We start from the raw sequence: 20,496 nt of genomic DNA on the forward strand, positions 1-20,496 counted from the left end.
TGTGTAAGGCTGCTTTACTAAGAGAAAGGCTCCTTTGTGCACTCCTTTGTTTTTCTTCAGCACCTCGACCTTTGCAGCCTTAACGGACACACGTCACGTGATGAGCGGCTCAACATCAGCCACAACACTGAGTGTGCCGATACAAACGAGTCAACTGACAATATTATCGTCTGAGCGATCACTTTCCTGAAGCATAGCAGCTCTTAATCAGTGTTTAATGACTTGAGGCCAGAGTCAACATCAGCATTAGCTTTGTGAGTCCACAGCTGTACTCTCTCATTCTTCTCTGAATGCAGAGGAATGCTGGGAAAGGCTGGCTTTAGGCCAAGTAGAAATATTCGGTTGCATCAGTTTACCACTTAAAAAATCTAGTTTATGTTTCTTCCAGACAATATCGCAATGTGGTAGGAAATTAGGCTACTGAACTAATGTGGATGTTTCATTAAAATCCTTTTAGAGACCTTATGTGGAATTAACTGCACTGGAAAACTCACGCTGCCTTCAAATTAAACTCATGAGATCATATTTTCAAACAGGGAAATTGTACATCATGTTTCATTTTAAATCTTTTTTGCACCTTAATGTATGGGTCCATAGGATTCAACAATTCAAATGCCTTCGTGGAGCACAGCTTTTGAACTTTATAAAAAAACGTCCAAAGAGTTGCTAATAAACAGAGCATTTCTCAAAGGTACTGAAATAACCCATTAATGTAGAAGTGCAGAACCGATTCTAAGACTGTAAACCAGCAGAATACATCTGAGAATAATGCATTTTGTCCATCTACATGGAAACTCTACCCTTGATATCTCTAACAGTCCTGACAGGAGAGATGAACAACTTTTATCTGATGAAATTTCATCAATGAATGATTTTGCTATCCCAGCCTGTGGTGCAATCATTAAAAATAAGTTGTATATTCTTCTTTAATATGGCTGTGTGTGAGAGAGTGCGTGTGAAGTTTTACCTTGGTGTTGAGGCCCTTGCGTTTCGCAGCGGGTGTGTTTGCGTAGGAGGAGATGGAGGAGCTGGTGTTGATGTCATCTGTGTCGATGTTGTCGCTGATGCCACTGCTCACAGAGCTGCTGTCATCCCAGCTGGACACGCAGAGAGAAAGAGGTTCACTTTATACTCCATAAACAATACATCTTTCACAGTGGAACGCATGGGGGCAATTTTGCAGAAAGCAAAGAAACACGTGTTGTTCCCCTTTGAAGAGACAGACATTAAATAACTGAGCAGACAGTCAGCAGAGACACAGCAGTGTGGTGTGATGCTTGTTATACCATGAACACGACACTATACAGCCAGATGACCTGAAGTCAGATTTAAGAGTTTGCAGATTAATCAAAAAGTTGTTTAATTTATCCCTTTTTTCATTATTAAATGTACAGTAAATGTGTGGTTGTTTCACAGTGATCTTGGCTTTAAATGGAAACTGAATAAGTCTACATGTGAAAACAATATTATGTAAACAGTTTAGTACTTTATTATACAGGTCAGAAATTGTGATGATTTCAATTTTTCCTAAATGCATGCCTTTGTTTGGAAAGAAAAGAATACAGAGTTAAATGGAAATTAAAATAAATGTCAAAGATGGATCCGGCTTCTCAGACTGCCTGGAGATTCCCTTTCCTTTATTCTCCATCTGTACTGACTTCAGCTAGGGTACAAACATGCACACACACCAACAGGCTGAATGGGGTTGTCTATCATATGAACAAAGGCTTGTTGGAGGGGTGACATCACAGCAGTGCGTCTCTGTGTGAGCGTGTGTGTGTCTGAGTTGTTCAAACAAACCCATCTGAACAGAGCAAACACGCTAGAAGTTAATGCTGGAAATGTGTTAATATGTGTGTGTGTGTGTGTGTGTGTGTGTGTGTGTGTGTGTGTGTGTGTGTGTGTGTGTGTGTGTGTGTGTGCATCCACCAGGAGTCTGCGGGGGACAGGAAGCTTGGCTAGTTGGCAAACATCAGTCTGAAAGGACCAGAGGGAGGCCGATGGCCATAGCCAATGCAGGGTTGGCTGAACCACACACACACACACACACACACACACACACACACACACACACACACACACACACACACACACACACACGGCTGGTGTTGTCAGACTGTATTTTCACAGTCTCCGAGGGTCCATTAATGATGCATAACAACTGTCAATAAAGTCTTTGTAATAAAACTGGGAAATAATAATCGTCGATGACAAACAACTAAATGCACACACCCTCATGTATCACACCAACTAGGATTGCGGTTAAATATTACTTTTATCCTTGATACAGTTGTTGATTTTAATAAAACCAGATGACCAAACAATACTTTTTTTCAACCCTAGTTTGAGTTAGTTGTAAACATGTCTTTCTACTAAATTAGGTTTTAATAAGGCAGCCAAACAAAGACTCTCTGCCTATAAAACTAGAACATTTCCCTTAAAACAGGTTTGATACCAAACAGTTGTTTATTCTTTATAAAACTGAAAGATTTCCCTTTATACAAAAAAAAGCACTGAAGTTCACTACCCAGCGCTTCATATGACAGTGCCATTCATCATTTTGTCAAGTATCATTTTTAGATGGGAAAAAAATAAAGTCAAAGCTGTGTTTTTGAGCAGCCAACTTGGAAGCCCTGCTTGCTTCCCACCAACACGTAAACACAACATCATAATTATAGCTTTCAGAAAAAGAACTAAACAAAAAACAAGAATCGCAAATGGCTGAAAACCAAGATTCAGATGACCTATGAATTCAATCAGCTGCTCCAAGTACATGCTGTGTTTTGAACAATCTTGCTAACAACCTGAAAAACAGGGGGGGAAACATGACTTCCTTTTGGATATACCGGCAGCATAAATCAAAGAGCAGCAGAGCGGAGAGTTTCAGAGTTGAAAGCATCCGTGGAGCAGACAGAGAGAGGTGCTGAGAGATTTAGAGTGACCACAAGCGTCTCAGCTCATCCATACAGCCACATGGGGAAAGTCCCCCACACACACACACAAGATATATGGACAACCATGCAGAAACAGACATGGATACAAACTAACAAAAATCTCAGATCTACACAGAATAATGAAGACGTATAAGTAAAAAGTTGAGACACTTGCACCCTCCACACACACACACACATCTACCTGGTCAGTGCCTCTGGGTTGCCGTGGGAACCAGGGCACTGCGGGAAAATGCCAAGCTGTACCGAGAGCTTCATGACTTCATGCCGCTGAGAGTTCACACAGCCATCTCTCTCTCTCTCTCTCTCTCTCTCTCTCTCTCTCTCTCTCTCTCTCTCTCTCTCTCTCTCTCTCTCGCAGGGTTCCTAGATTGAGCTCCTTTGTCGCTGGCTGCACTGATGGTTCATCCCTCGGGCACTGTTAGTCTCTCTCTGGACTAACAGAGAGAGAAACTGGGGGGGGTGAGAAGAGGGAAGGAGTTGCCCTGCCGTTGGTAACATGAGCCTCCCCCGGGACTGTTAACCACTTCACTGCTGCAGCCACGCCACTAATAGAGCACACAAACACACCCGAGCCCTAAATAAGCCACTTCTGCCCAACAGGAATCAAACGGCAACACAAGTCAAAGCCACATGATCACAGACAGACTGAAGGACAATCCTCGTCCCGACTTTGCCCTCCTGTGTGATTCCCAGCGATGGTTTGTAAGTCTGTGTGTGCAAGACTGCAATTTCCCAGACAGATCCACCCTGACTGACTGACAAGCCAGTGCTAATTAGAGATCAGGCTAAGCGGTGTGGCCCAGCCCACAGCCTTTTGCTTGGCAAAGCAACCCGCCAGTTAACCACCGCCGAGCCCTTTACAGCCAATCAGAGTGGACGGAAACTACTAGCTGGCGGTGCCAAACACAAACTGACGGCTAAAGACCATCGAATTGAGAGGAAGAGGTGAAGGGCTTTTTACTGTCAGGCTCACTTCACCCAATAAAACGTCTTACAGTATCTAGCCATTGGGATCCCTTTTAGGACGTTTGCCTTCGCCATAATGCAAAAGGGTTGAATGGGATTTGTTTCTGGTGATGAGTGGTGGAAAAGCAGTTGGATTTTGGGTGAACTGACCCTTTAAATCAGCTGGGCAGTTAAAACGTTCTGAGCAAACAGAGACTCACTTCTATCACCTCACCAAAGAGAGTGAAAGGCTTGTAAAGTAGTCAGAGAGGACAGTAGTGGAGAAGGAAAAGTGACCCAAATCAAGACATTCCAGAGATGAACCTCGCCTCTTGCCGGGTCCCTATAGGGAGCTTTCTGCTTTCCCAAATGGGTCAAAGGTCAGGGGTCAAACCTCCAAAGAGAAGAGCAAAGTTGGGGGAGGCAAGGGGGACCAATAGAGGGGGGAGAAAAGGGTTTCCATGTGGATCGGCCAATAGCAGTGTCCTGAGAAAAAAGGCTTTTTCTTGTGCACGTATCTTGGGACTGCGGTCGGTCGGTGTCTTGTGCACGTCTCTTGGGACTGCGGTCGGTCGGTGGGTTGGTTGGCCCGGCAGTACTGTAACCCCCCCTCCTGAAAAACCCGTCCAACGCTGGCACAGGCACACAGGATCTGCGCCGCAGAAATATACACACAGACGTGCAGCCACAACAGGGCTGTGAAGCAGAAGTAAGGGGATTTCCTGTGTCCGAGGGGCGACTACTGGTCCTCCCACTGCAGATAGATCAAATAATCCCACATCTCTGAATCTTTCCACATAAAGAGACAGACAGGCCGAAAGACAGAAAGACAGGCAAACAGACCACTTAGACTTTTCTGACTGTACAGCCCTCAGGGTTAGGTGGGAGGGGTCCCAGATGACAGGTGAGGTGTGTGTATGCCGTAGAGACACAACACATCAGGACTGAGGAGCTGTTGTTGTGACTTTATCCAAAGTTTATCAGCATGATCAGGAACATGCAAAACACGTTTTTCCTATGGCTATAAATATTTGGTTTACATAATGGCATGTAATGTGAAAAACACGTTTCTAATGAGGCTAGGCCCTGATACGACATTATTTATCTGTTCTCAGTGGAATCATATCAATTATTTGAGCTTTATATCGTTTGAAGCATTAAGATTTATCACATCAGTATGTGTACTTTGCCTTAGGGTTCAGAAAACTGCTTTGATATATGCAAGCTGTTGGTTATTTAGATTTTAAGATAGGATCACAGGCGTCTTTATGACCTGTACTGGATTGTATTGGATGAATTATTTCCATCAAGTGTTCATTTTCCACAACAGAATATAGGAAAATGTAGACGCTAGCATTTGGGATTATTTTAGCTATAGTAACAACTCAAATCTTACTACATTAAGGGTTCATGTTACTTTTAAAAAAGACAATAGAAAGAAAGAAGTGGACACAGTTTGAGGATGAGGTATGCGGTGAAGGGGCCGCTGGGACTGGACCTGACACATAGCAGACTGGACAGAGGGTTCCGTGTGGTTTGAAAATGACACAGCTGTCCCTGCAAGCAAGAGAAATAACAGGACTGGACAGGACCACACACTCAGGAATGTTCCCCCCCTCTCTCTCATTCTTTCTCTTTTCTCTCTCCCCTCTGTCTGGTCCCATTGTCTCCCGTCTATCTGCATCCAGAGACTTTATCAAAGCATTAAGATCCCACCGACTGCCTCTCTTTCACACACGTTTCCTCTGACTCGACTCTTTCTCCCTCTGTTTGATGTGTAAACAAACACTCCCTTAGATTCGACGGAATGACCCGGATCCACGGTTTGGAAAAACTCTTCACACATGTGACACGCATCGCTGGACCATGAACTGCATGAACACAGGCACGCGACTCCACCATGCTGCATCCGGTCACGCCACGGAAAGCTATGTTTAAAGGACTGCCGAGACAAACATGTGGAATTTCTCACATGTGCGCAAACACACTACTTAAACACACTCTGCACACAAACCAGCCCATTGTCGCCTGAGTGATACAATGAAACACAAGGATGTGACTCCTGACTCTACACCTGTATCATGAGATCTCTGGGCGCAAAATAATAAAATGGTAGCTATTATAATAAGGTGCACGTAAAATGTAAAGACACACTTTGCCCAGGATCTGTCCTCTTTTGCTCATCTGGTTTGATATTTTCAGATAACAGATGAGGAATCACTTTGAGAAAACAAGAGCTTTTTTCTCTTGATGTTTTTCCCTCATTGCCCTTTGGTTCTGTTTATTCACAGATGCCCTGAGTTGCCATCCACACAGTGCAAAAATGTGCATTATATTAAACTTTATATTTGTCGATGTTAAAAGAACCAGTAATGAAAATAATAGGAAACTCTTTAACATTATAAGACTGCATGATTTTAAGTATGGAAACAAAAGAAAACCATGGCTGATTTCAAATTATTAATAAAAAATGTGATTTAAGGTGAATTTTAGCTTATTCTCAAACATAGTTGAAACCTAGACAATTAATTCAACTCCAATAAGCAAATACAGAATAGTTATATGTTAGTGTCAGGTAGCAGAAAGACAACTTTCCCAACCTTGAAACCTCTTGAAATGAGACTGAAAAGGTTTTACACGGAAATTTGAAACAGTCCCAAGTGAATGATACCACTTGTGGCTGACAGCACATTATGTTACCAATATGTTGGTCTGTAGCCTGTTACACGTTTATTAAGCCATGACGTTAAAACTCTCTCTTGCATGCAGACCTTTGTCCCCTAGCTTTTCCTGCAGCCGAAACGCGGATAATCAACCTCATCCAGTGACTTTAAAGCTGCAACCTGCACGAACCTGCTGACTCCCAGATTTCCCACCCTTAACTAACCTCACAGAAAATATCAGTCAGGGGAAGTATGGAGGATTACAACTTACCCTGTGCTGAGGACTTCACAAACCACGCACTGACTGGAGATGAATTAAAGTCCAACATGCTCTTCTTTCTTCATCTACTGTTTACTCCTGGGGGCCTGGTTTAGATTCCACACTGGACCAGACGTTAAGCCTCTAAACTCTGTGCTTCCCTTAAAAAAAAAAACTGCGCTCTGTGGCTACTTCATATACTTTGCAATCAAGACGTCCTGGTTTCTGAATCCTGCCCGCAAAAACCATGTCAAGCTTTTTTCTTTCCGTCCGTTGGTCATTATTTCATCTCACGGATTTAAACTGAGAAACACAGCAAACACACTGGAGAAAAACAGGGTAACACAAACAAGCTTAAACAAATACAGAGCAGTGAGTACAAAGATCAGCAGAGAGCTGTGGATGTTGATCCTACAGCGTTTGGCCAAAGAAAGAAAATGTGTGGGAGAAAAACCCTTATTTACCTGAGAGAGAGCCCCACCCTCATTAGTGTGTGCGTGCGTGTGTGTGTGTGTGTGTGTGTGTGTGTGTGTGTGTGTGTGTGTGTGTGTGTGTGTGTGTTTCCCTAGGGGGGGGCAGGTGTGCTTGTTGAAAGCCCAGAGGACGGGAAGCTGGTCTACATGATACAGTATCCATGGTAACTGAAACATAATTTCTCCTATCCTGTCTCGGTTTCTTTCTTCTCATTAAAACCCTCTAAGTTTTCATCGATTCTTTCTCCTTTCCTCTCCACGGGAATCTTGATTGTTTTCCATGCCAACAATGTACGTGGGATGCACATTTAGTGTATACTTGGTTACATTAAAAACTAAATCTAAATTTTTACCAACAAAAAAGTCAAAAACAAAACAAAACAAAGTTAGATTAATCCAATCTTGTACCAACACAAATTAACTTATTTAGAAGTGTTCTTAATCAAGACTCCCTCAAGCTACAGTATATATCCTCAGGACATCATTTGATTCCATACACAGTTACTGAAGGAGCTTGCCAACTCTCAATCCTTTTTTAATATAGCGAGTCCTTCGCTCTGTTAACAAACCAATTGCAAACTAACCCCTATTTGTGAAAAAGTGAATAGAGAATGGATAAATAAAAATGTATAATTTTTTGCCATTTTGGACTTTCTAGCTCGCTGTTCTGTCAAAAGCCTTTACTGTCAAGTTGTCTGACAGAACACGATTTGAGCCCCTCAGTATTAAATCTATTGAGTATTGCAATTCCTTTGATATTAAATCATATTTTTAAAAGTTAAAGAGCCCTGCCCTTAAGGCTGAGTATTCCACATGCAGAAAAATCCTGTTGATTTATATTGAAAACAACACTTTTACCCCCACAAAAGACTTCACTGACTAACTTGCTGTGTAGGTGGAACAGCGTTCTGCAGCAGCTGGGCTATGTGAGAGTGTGTGGGAACATCTGTTAACTCTGGAACATATTTGACCTTATATCTTAAAGCAAACTGCTGCAGACTGCTCCAGTGTGCCCCAGAACGCCTCTTCAACACACACACACACACACACACACACACACACACACACACACACACACACACACACACACACACACACACACACACCACTGGGATGCAGCACAGCTTTCGGTATGAAACATGTCTGGGGGGGCTTTACAGTATTTAGTATTCTAGGGGAGTCAAAGGCTGTGTGAGAGTCTGGACATGTGTGGAGAAGTATTTGTTGCATAAAGCGTAAGTGTAGAAAAATAAAGTGAGAGCAGACAAAGGAGAGGTGTGGCTGTTGGAAATCTCAGACCAAATGTTAAGCATATTCTCCTCTCGGTGAGAGTGATGTTGAAGTATGTTTAGACCAAATCCTGAGTTCTACTGTCTCAGTTTGCATCATTTGTAATCACCAACAGCACACTGTTAGCTCCTTTAGAACTGGAGTTCATTTTTAATATGAGAGGCTTTCTTAAACCAACCTGTGCTACAAATCCCTATGTCGTACAGTGTCGAGTTTGATATCACCATGAGAGACAATTTCAGTCCTGTTGTCTCCAGCCCATTACTACCAAGCTATAAGCAGTGTTTGCTTAATTTTAAAAGGATACTCATTTTCTCATTAAACAGGGAAATACATTTAAGATAACCTAGTTTACAATGAATCCAGAGTTATTATTATATGTGTATTTGATAAAAAAAACGAGTAACATGTTAACCCTTTAAAGGTCTCAGGACTATAGGGCTACTCTGGAATTTGATGTATTTTTTGGTCAATTTCTTATGTGTTGCAATCATTATAGAAAAACATCAGGAGAAAATCAGGCAAACTGCACTGTGACAACCACCGATGGTTCAGGTTGAATCATCATTTTCTCTGGTGCCACTGGTCTCGGTAACCCAACACTGACTCACCCCGCTCCCCTCTGCCATCATTAACCACATACTGCTGTGGAGTCAAGAGAACCAACACACACCAGACTGGCACCCGCACGCTGTGGGGTTAGTGTTGCAGCGAATTCTTGAAACAGCAGCTGTGATCAGCACTGACAGGTTGATGTTGTCTCCAGGCAGGAAAGGACTGGGTGAATCGACTGGAGGGTGGGGGGTAAAAGTGCAGATGAAGCCGTGTTCCTATCATTATCATACAAATAGACTCCTGGTTCTTAGGGGAACAAGATCGCTGGCTCATGAAATGACAGGAACATGGGGAGCTGAGTGCTTATTATTACTGCTAAAGCCGGGGGCAAACCACAACATTCAATCTGTTTACCCAGGGGAGCAGGTGGAGGGGTAGCAAAGAGACAGACAGGTCGAGGGTGAGACAGGTGGACTGCCAGGTGTTGTTGGTAGCTGGGGAGAAGAAGCTCCCTATTCCTGCTTTTGAGGTCTTCAGGGAACCGGCTCAAGTTCAGGCAGGAGAGGTAACATTTTGTGGCTCGGGGCATGTGTGTGTTACAGCAGGTTTGCCTCTAATATGTGTGTGTGTGTGTGTGTGTGTGTGTGTGTGTGTGTGTGTGTGTGTGTGTGTGTGTGTGTGTGTGTGTGTGTGTGTGCGTGCGTGCGTGCGTGCGTGCGTGCGCGCGCGTGTTTGTTTGAAGTTTTATCGTAATGCCATCCACAAAATGGGGGCAGACAAAATAATCGGAACATGTGTCATAATAATGTAAACAATTAAGGAAGTCAAGCTAAGGTTTAAATAATAATGGCTGCAGTAATTTCTTGTTGAGGCAATTTCAAGAGTGAATTTACTGATAATACATTTTAACCAGGAAAGTTGATTTCAGTAAAAGAACTCAGTTTGAGTTTATTCCAAGCTATAAGACTGTAAAAAGTGGTATTGAACAAATTCTGCAAAGTTATCACTGTAGAATTACACAATTCACATTACAAAGTTATTTATCAGTATTTGGGTTTGCATTGTTGTTGAATGACGTCACATTGCAGTAAAAGTTGACACAGATTCAGTTCTTCTGCCAGAGCATCATTGAAATAATTAGACTGGGGTTTTATATGCTGTGCAAATAGACTTAAATGACTACTCTTTAATGGCCTAAAACCACAAAGGCAAGGCAAGGCAAGTTTACTCAGGTGTATTTGTACAGTGCCTTTGAAAAACACCAAGGCCACTTAAAGTGAAATCTACAATTAAAAGATAATGAGAAGGTGATTGAAGGGTATTAGAATGATTGGCAGCGGTCTGAATGTTTAACAGGAACCTGCTGATGAAGGTGTACCTGTCAGCAGAACAACAGTGTCCTGATGTTTATACTGTAAGTAGCATCACATGATGCCTGTAGAACAGCAGTTTAGTATTTCACTGCTGCTCCATGCCGTGTGTCTGTCTTTGGCATACTCTGGGTTCATGAAATTCATTACTTCTGCTTTTTTTTGCTCTTTGATATGTAGAAGCGATAACTCCTCATGTGGATTAAAGACCTATCATGTCCAGGTGCTTTTTGCCAGAACACTTGTTAACGATGGGAATTGGCCTTTACCTGACATGACCCTTCTTTTCAACAGTTATTGTACTTGTAAATTGAAGTACTTTTTATCAAGCACTGATTTGGTCACCTTAAGCTGGTGTGTTCATTATCACCGCCACGGAGACCATTGCATTTTTTAAGCCTATCACAGGGCAGATGTACTAATTATGTTTCACTTTTGTTAACAGTGCAAGATATGGCATTTTTGTTGTATTCATTTGGTGTAATAATTTGTTCCTGACAGGAAAATCTAAGAGAAAACACTCTCAAAACGGGATTACAAGTCAGAGACAGCTTTCAACTTGTTTTTTAAATACTCTGAGAAATAAAATACAACATATCTTCTCAACAACAAATTAGGAAGAACACCTCCCAAATTGAGGAATTGGACAAGGAGCACATTAATGCCCCCTTGACATTTGATGACTTAGAGCACCAATTTAGTTCTTGTATTTTGCCATGCATCACATATATGTTCATGTTTACCCCCATGTTCAAGTATCCGTTCTCCCAACCTTTTCTTATAACGTCCTGAAGGAAGGATCAAGAATAACTTATAGGATGTAGATAAATCATTTGCACACGTGTAAAATTAATAGGAACCCTTTATCACCATACCATCTTCTTTTTTTGTAAGCATCAGCCTAAAACTCACTGATTTATGTGTTGCTCTCCTTTTTTCTTTTGTCACATTCTCATTTGGGGAAGAGAAATTATATCTTCAACGCCACAGAAAGAGAGGAAAAAGGGGGGTCTCCAACACTCACCGCTACAGCGGTTTCACACCCCAGAGACATCTCCTTTGTCTGCTTTAACAAAGAGAATTCAAATCTGAAGACAGGCGGTTATAGATTGCTTCCTCTTTCTCCTGCCGCGAAGATAAATGATAGGGATAAGCATGCTCATGCACACACACACACACACACACACACACACACACACACACACACACACACACACATTCTGACATACATGCAGTTCCCACTTTCTATTGTCTCTATCTACTTTGCCTCGCAGGCCCTATTGTCCAGTGTGATTCTCCGCTGGCTTCCACCCACTGTTTTGCATACATTTGACAGTTGGTAAAACTAGTTTTTTCACTTCCTACAGGAGCTGCAAATCAGCAGCAAAGATCAGTTAAAGCTGTCCCCAACTCAGCTGATGAGATGATATGTACATGAATTAGTTTCTTGTTATCTGCTGTTCAATGCTTTGTTTTCCTTTTTCCAGCCGCCACGCTCCTCATTAGTGCAGCTCTGGTCAGATCTGAAGGCTTTTAGCGTGAAAGCCTAACGGTTTAAGGAACGCTCCTAACTGTGAACCTCTACCCTTTGAAGCTCATGACCTCTTCATACAGGGGTCACAAGGTTTTTCCCCTAATGCCATGGTGACACCAAACACCTTTCCCCGACCCCCACTTCACCACCGGCTCTGTATCACAAACCAGAGGACGTAAAAAAGGTATTTAAACCACAACAGGTTTATAGATGGCTCACACACCCAGTGAGCAAATACAGGCTGCACACACCTCTAGGCTCAGATCTTCTCCTGTGACGTTTACAAAGCACTAAATGTTGGAAACACATGCAGGGAAAAGGTGCTACCCCTCCTCCACCTGCCTAAAGTGCACCATTAACCCACCTCTCATGGAGTAAATTAGCCTCATATTTTACAACAGAAACCAGTCACCCTTCTTTACCCTCTAGCTTGTTATGCTAATGAATTTGTATCTGCCGCTTCCTCTGCTCCTAATTAATCCCAAACTAAAGCAGTAAGCACATTTATCAGACATTCCTTCAGGGGGGAGGAGGTGTGTTAGGGAGCAGGGGAGTCACATTATCCCTTCTTAATTTTAAAACTCCTTCCTTGCACTTCTCTCTAATCTTATGAAAGAAATAATGAACGGAAGCTGATTGAAGATCATGGAAGAGAAAATGGAAAGTTTCTGAAGAAGCATAACATCTGCCTACATGGTCAATTAAACCTTACAGAGAGAGTTGAAAGCACAAAATCAAACGGAAAAATAGAGAAATCCCCTTACTTCTATCATTTGTGAGTGTCTTTCACTTGCTACAGTCTGTAATCATAAAAAAGCAAAAGGAAAATGAACCCTGCGTGGTTAGGAAAGGTAGAAAGGAGGTGAGAGAGGAAAGGTGAGGAGGGGGGCAGTGTGTGTTAAGCCCCACCTAAGGGCTCGGAGAGTTTATTGTGAAGGAATGAGTGTGTGTGCATGCGGGGTAAAAGGCAGTGAGAGGGCAAAGGTCAAAAGTCTGGGGGACAGGAAATTAGCCACACCTGAGGATTTAAGGAAAAGGCCGCTTGAAGCACTTAAGAGAACACACCAGCATGTCTGTCTGGACTAGCAGATAAGACTATTAAGCTTTTCTTTTAAATGTCAAACATTGATAGTCCTAAAACACACAGCTGGTTTATTTATTTAAAAAAAATGGAAGATACTGATGATAGGTGGAAATGAATGATTCCTTTGTTGTAATGTGTTCTTCAATCCAACATCCATCCATTCTACAGTCCATCTTCATATCCAGAGTATTCCCTCCCCCTACTCTCTTTCTTTCTTTCCTCCCCCAATCCCTCTCTTGCAACATGGCGGGGCTGCGCTTGGCCTTCATCCATTTCCATCTGTCAATTAGCCAGGAACTAAATCCCTCTCGATCTCTGCGACAGGACAAAGACGGCGGCATTGCACCGACTCCCTCACGCTGACATGGGACGCTGTGGAAAGTCCAATGGACACGCATGTACTCAATCTACTCACTTTACTACATGCTGTGGCCAATTGATCCTGATATCACCAGCACGAACACATGTGTCTCCCTGCTCTTCAACATTAAGGCTGTCAGGAGTTAATTGTACTAAACAAAGCTCAGTCATAACACGTCATGTGTATAGGTACTGAGCAAAACCCCTATAACAAGAAAGATTACAAAAAAATCACATTAGGCAATATATGGTGTTTAACCGGTTTCTATTTTTTCCCATTGGTTTTTAGACAATCCCAAACTGAAGCAATGAACACAAGATGCTGACATTTCTTTGTTTTAGATCCATATTATCTTCAAATCTGTAAGCTTTTTTAATGCCATGCATCCACACCATTGTAAAGCCCCCAGAGAGTACATTTCACTGTTCAAAGCTATTTCAACCAAGAGAATGCAATACAACCAACAGAAATGCCTTCAGATTCATTGGTTCATTTAATCTGTTTGCCCAAACTCTCACACTGGTTTTAACTCAACAAACACTTGGAGATCAGCATGTTTAATATAATATGTGACCTGCTCTATCGAAATCAGTCGCATTGACCCGAAGACACATTTTGAGTTGGATACACTGCTGGAAAGAGGATATTCCTAGCTTTCTAATGATATCAGGATTGTTTTTGTACTCCAAATATTAAGCGAAATATGTCACAGTATATAATGACTGTCACCAAGTCATCATTTTGAGAAAAAGGCCTTCAAAGTTTCCTCTTCTCTGGAATTCATCGATCTGATTGATTATTAGCGGAGCAAATGATCAAAATACTACGGAGGGAAGATATTTTCGTTTGGATTACTGGTCTGGGGGAAGCTCGCGAGTGTGTGTGCGTGTGTGTGTGTTTGTGTAATTTTGCGTTTGTGTGTATTGTGTTTGTTTCCCGGGGAAAACCCTCACGAGAAATACCGGCTGTTGTTATGCCTGCTGTGACGTTAAGTTACTCCGTTCTCCGCTTGTAATTATGCCGTTACAAGCTTCAAAGTTGTATTTATCATCTGAATTTGCCGTAAAACAAGTTTAATATTCTGAAAGCCAAGACTTTGTTTAATTGAAATCAGATGAAAACAAACTGTAACGGACCCTGCCGTGTTATTTATGATTACTCTACGCTTACATTCATAATGTCAGCCGGAGGGAGGGGGGGCGGCGCTGCGGAAGAGCAGATTGCCTGTCATCTTCTGTTTCATATTCTGAAAGCCAAGACGTTTTTTACGCAAATCCACGTTTATTTTGAAATGAGCCGTTGCGACTTCCAACTGATTTCGATAGAGCGGGTCACATATATGATGGCATGAAAGGAAATGTAGGTAATCAGAAGATAATAATGAAGATTCCCAAGCTCACCTGTTTACCTGATGCATTACAAATGTCAGAAACGCCAATTTGTGTATATTTGTGTTCCGCATTGCAAAATGCAATAGCAAATGTGAATCAATTGGAATAAGTAGAGGAAGGCAAAGCAAGCCAAGGCACAGTATAGTACTTACACTAGATAGGAAAATAACTCCTGAAATGAACTGAACATAGGGATCAAAGAGTCAAATAATCACTGGGTGTTTGAGACTCACCTGTCGGCATCTCCCTGTCCTGACGACGTGTTTCGATGCAGTGTCTCTCTGACGGCGGCCATGCTGTCGGGCAGACGGTTCAGGCGCCGCGTGTACATACCCAAACCTCCGTCAGTCATGTAGCTGCAGAACAAAAGAAAGCACGTTAGATATCATCAACACATCGCAGTTCTAAGTCTCAGAATGAAAGGGCTCAGAGAGGATGATTAGACGTTACGCAGAACCATTTTTTGTCAAAGCATTGGGTTAACAATCTTATTTTCTCAGACCTGCTTTTGTTGCATAAAGATCAGGAGGAGACGCAGTCGCCTTGCTGTCATCAATCAAGGCCAAACGGTTGGCAGTTAGTTCCCACACACACACTGAAGACTAACACATTTCTCTCATGTGGCCGGTGGTAAACAACAGAGGTCCGTAAAAGAAGGGGCAGCCCAGTAGACAGAGGATGATCTTTTTTCCCACAAAGAGGATATTGCATTCATCAAAGACTCCATCACCAACTCTGTAATAATCATCTGTATTATGATTGACTGTGTAGCTGAACATTCAAAGAAGCTAAAAAAAATACACTTTACATGTAAGTGCAGCCCACAGTTAGTAGGCCATTCACTTCATTTCATATCGGAACATTTCATTTGAATGGTCTTGATTTATTGGTTGTTGGAGGCTGACCGTTAGCAGCAGTTACAGTCTGACGCTGAGGCCCCGAACACTTAAACAAACATTCCCATTCAAACTAAAACAACACCAACTAATCCCCCAAATATTTACCCGTGGAGGAGATTCCCAATGGAACTAAATATTGACTCATTTGACCCAGGTGCAATTCAATGAAATGTTTGCTGATTTTAAAGTTGAGGCTGTTGAAATGGTGAATGCTTTCTGTGTGGGACTGTGGTGACTCGTCGTAGAAAAAATAAGCAGCAGCAAGAGTTTGAAACCACTGAAACACTTTCTGTGTTATCTCTGTGAGAATCTAAGCAAGAGGCAACCAAGCACACACACAAATACACATCTACATGTATATACAGTATACACAGAGTACAGTGTATCCTAAAGACAGATCACCTTTGTGAAGCCTTTCAAACAGCATCAGCATCTGAGCTGCGAGTCAGAAACGCAACGGAGATCAGCAGAGAGTGTTCAGATGCTGGACAAACAGTAGACTTTACGATTCCTACATCTGCATCTATGATTATAAATGAATTATTTTTAATGTTGCAATCATTCTGGGTTGTTTATTTGTCCACCTGAGGGCACAAAACAAGCTAAAAAGGCGGCTGGTTGTTTAATTTCTTCACCAGATAGTTTTTCATTTGATCTGTCAGTAGATTTTTCAACACAGATACAGGAGGTGGATGACACCTGAGTCTTCTCCCTGGAGAGCCAAAACAATGAGCTAAAGGAGGCTAAACATTTTCTAGAGATGAGGGAGGAGAACTCAGCTGATATAAAACAGATATATAGCAGAATGGTTCTGATTTGTTGTACCGAACAGCATGTGAATTTTGTTTTGGCAGCAAATGTTCTACTTTCTTACCCAATCATGAATGCTGTGGAAAAGCTGTGGCTACTCTCTCAGGTCATCTGGTGACCGTCTGCTAACCATTACCCATTCCAAACAGGGAGGAGATTGGGCATTTTGTTTGCATGCACCAAAGAGCTAGAACAAACAATAAGACATTTCTGACTTCCACTTTATTTACATTCACTAATAACCTCCCTGGTAGTCAGTAATTGCAAAAATTGTTTCCATCATTTATAATTTTGTGTTAAATAATTATGCTGTTTTTTTTTATTTATGATTTTGGATATATGGTGGTAAGAGGAGACAAATATTAAGATGCATTATGTTACAGAGTTGTAATCATAAATCCCATAAAAGTTAATCAAATGACAAACCAATACGTATGTTTTAAGGAATCAACCAATCAATCAGACCGATAAAGGATTGAAGAAGTCACTTCCTTTGCTTATAAGTTGTTTTGAGTAGATCATCACAATAAGAGAGACAACAGACAATGAAGTCAGATGAAGAATGGTAGGCTTTGAGGATCCACTCTGGGGGGGGTTAGCTGTCCTTTAAGGGAAGCATCCATCACCCAAAAGCAAAGTCACCTTGAAGATGGCCGGGCAGTCGCTCACACATATTAATCCGTCACACTAATGAGTGACCGAGGCACCCTGTCCTCCCGTTTCAGATGACTGTTAACCTGTAACCTCCTGCAGCAGGAGAAACGTGTCCAAACAAGTCACTTTATGAGCTGAAACTGAGCAGCCAGGGAGAGTTTTTACAGCCATGTTGCTAACAGAAGCAAACGTTATCTTGGGCTGAATTAAGCTGCAAAGATATTTGACAGTGGTACTGACAAGAGGAAATTCACAAAACGCCCGGGATGGAAAAAAAACAAACTATCTCCTCTTTAGCATCTGATTTGATCGTGTAAAACACTGTGACGTACCTTTCTGCCCTGAACATGGTAACACAGTTGGTCCAAAGGAAAATAAACAAGTCCAGGTGAGGGTTGATCCTCGCGGATAAAAATCTCCGAAGCAAAGGTGTCCGTTGTCAACCGTCTGGCTACTACGTGTTATCAGGTCTGAACCTGTGCTGCTCTGTGAATAATATCAGCAGGTGAGAGCGTGTTGGATCATGGTGATATCAGAAGAAGTGATCTGCAAACTCCCCATGTATAGATTAAGTGTCAATATGCGGCGTGAGTGTGAGTGTGTATTGCTCTGTGGGAGCTCAGTGTCGGTATGCAGCCTCTCTCCTGCGCTCCACATGCTTTTACCTCCTGGCTGGAGGTTGGGTCTGTCTGCGAAAGGTGGAGGAGCGAGGGGAGGGGAGGGGAGGGGAGGGGGGGGATCGGGAAACATTCCCCGAGCAGAGGAGGTGGGGGTCTTGTCTCGAAGGGCCGGAGAAGCCGAAAGGAAAAACAGAGGAGGGGGTTGGAGGCTGAAGCCGATTTAGATTCTAAACGTGGTGTCATCAGTCATGCTGTCTCTGTTGTAGGACTCAGAGATTACTAAATGAATTAATACTCAAGACGGATAGATGAGGTCAGCCTTCAGTTGATTATAGATGTCTAAATATTGTTTCTTGCCCATTCATCTCTCAGAAGGTGCTTTTTGTGTTATTAAATAATCACTTTGTAAATAACAAAAGGGAGGAATTAGCAACATTTCCAGAGTTGTCGCACAAATTAAATTCTGCTCACTTTCATATTTTTAAGGTGAGAGCATACATAAAAAAAGAGAGAGGTATCTCAAAACTTGGAGAAATAAAAGAGATCTGCCCACAAAAATTTAGTTTTCTTGTGATCCGATCCTTTAGTTGACATTTAACTGGAGGAATCCATTAGAGTGTGGGGCTGTTTTGAAATGGCAGCTCCTCCCCTTTTAGTAAACGTTTGGAAGAACCAGTTAGTGGATCCCAACAGGCCTGTGATGGAGCTAACGGCTAAAAGCCCTGAGGATGTGGAGAATGGTGGGGGGAGGTCATCAGTCTGTGTCTGTCTCACATGGTTATCCATTGTGACTGGCTTTTAAAATGATTTAATACATTTTATAGATTAAATAATGTATTATTCAATTAAAAAATGAAAGCGTGATCAGAATAATAATCTATAATTGCAGCTTGATCACTATCAGATCATCAACAGGATCTTTCTTTAAATCTTCACAGGTCCGACCAAGCCTGGATATCAAGTTTTTTAGGATGAGTAAATGGCTGTGCTCCCCCGCTCACATCACTCACCTGTCCAGGTGTGGCTGTGGCTCAGCCTTTGTCGGCCAAGCCACAGATTCAGACATATCAAGTACTTCAAGAGCACTTGGCTGCCTCCACTTGAACAGCTGCCTGAGGGCTGTGAATCAGGGAGCCCATGGGGGCCAGAGGAAGTTATTCTCTCTCCAGTTATTATCTCCTGGCTTCCCTGAGCTTTTGCATTCATTTGACCTACAATTATTCCCTACAGCCAGACCCCGGTCTCCCCGCTTGGCTGTAAGAATGCCAGGTGAGTTGGCACCTTTTTATATCTCTATAAGATGATCATGATGACAGCAAAGGTTTAAATTGCACAGTGTGAGGGCTGAGGTATGCAGGGAGCCTGTTACAACATGGACACTTGCTTCGAGTGAGCAAATAAACAGGTTATCAGCGTATCAGCATTACAGAGTCTGCAGACAGAGAGATGGGATACTTGTGGGATCTGGGGCCGTATTCACAAAGCATTTTATCTTACCGCTAGGAGTGCTCCTAACTCGCGCTAAAACATTTTACGTAGGAGTTTTTTCTTAAAAGTTATTCACAAAGCCGCTGAGACCTACTCATACTAAGGATAAATCACTAAGAGTGACGCGCCGTTGCTATGGATTACGTTGATTCTCGTGCATGAATTTAGAAGCGGTCAGTACGGTGATTGGTTGTTCAGAGCAGGCGGTCTCGGTGAAACTCATCCGCAACATCCCACAAACGAGCCCACTAAATCACCGAAAAACAAGGAAATAGCCTAGGCTAGAAATGTATTCCTATCAAATAGTTATGGACAGTGCAGTTAGCAGAATACACGCATGATGACAAGTTTGTGCAGACCACGATAATGACGTTGTATATGCACGTTAAAGAGAGAGAGAGCAAACAATACAAATACGTAAATTGCATTAAATCAAGGGGGCAATTAAAAGCACCCTGCAAACTATTATCCAATGAGCATATTTCCAGCACTTAAACACTTTCAATAACAGCCCATACCGCCGTTCAAGTCCCCCTATCATGATGAATGAAAACAATCTGCGTGTTGATGGAATGTACTTTCTTTCTATTGACGAACACGTCCTCATCTTTTGATGGCGCAATTATTTTTATGTGCGTCCCGTCAATAGCACCGACCAAACCGGGCATACCTGCATTGCCATGAAGTTGGCTTTGATCCTGTGTAGTTGTTGATTGTCCAAAGGAAACCGGATAAACTGTTGGATGATATGTGGTCTAGAGATGTTTGTTTATGGCACGGCCTGACTGATGTTGCGATATCCTAAATCGTCGGTCATTGCAAAGTTTTTTATGCAAAACATTTTATTCCGGACTAATGTGTGTTATTCCTGTTAGTCGGGGTATGTTATTCTGGGATCCTGCACTATATTCCACAACAAGTTTGATTACCCTCACGATTTAGCCTACTATATCTCTTGATGTCAATCACAGTCTTCATATCGTCTCCAAAACATTAGTCTCGCAGCCATTTTCAGGATTCTTTGTGAAATAGGTCTTACTGAGTTACGAGTCCTCTCGAGGACTTTTAATAGTCCCTCTAAACTTAAGGTGCTACTTTTAGGCCTACATACTTTTGGAATTGCTCTTTAGTGGATATAAAATTAGA

At 42.2% G+C, this 20,496-nt stretch overlaps 1 protein-coding gene across 1 annotated transcript in view; it reads right to left on the reverse strand.

The window, feature by feature from the left end:
- nav2a (neuron navigator 2a) overlaps nt 1–20,496 on the reverse strand; it is a 60,607-nt gene that overhangs the window by 24,861 nt on the left and 15,250 nt on the right. The window contains exons 9-10 of the mRNA XM_010790620.1: nt 15,113–15,235; nt 968–1,097 (exon numbers count right to left, since the gene is read on the reverse strand). Of these exons, the coding sequence (XP_010788922.1) occupies nt 968–1,097; nt 15,113–15,235 (253 nt within the window). The remainder of the gene's footprint in view (nt 1–967; nt 1,098–15,112; nt 15,236–20,496) is intronic.

Source organism: Notothenia coriiceps, unplaced genomic scaffold (assembly GCF_000735185.1).
Source record: "Notothenia coriiceps isolate Sejong01 unplaced genomic scaffold, NC01 NC01_scaffold00034472, whole genome shotgun sequence".
Taxonomy (NCBI): Eukaryota; Metazoa; Chordata; class Actinopteri; order Perciformes; family Nototheniidae; genus Notothenia; species Notothenia coriiceps.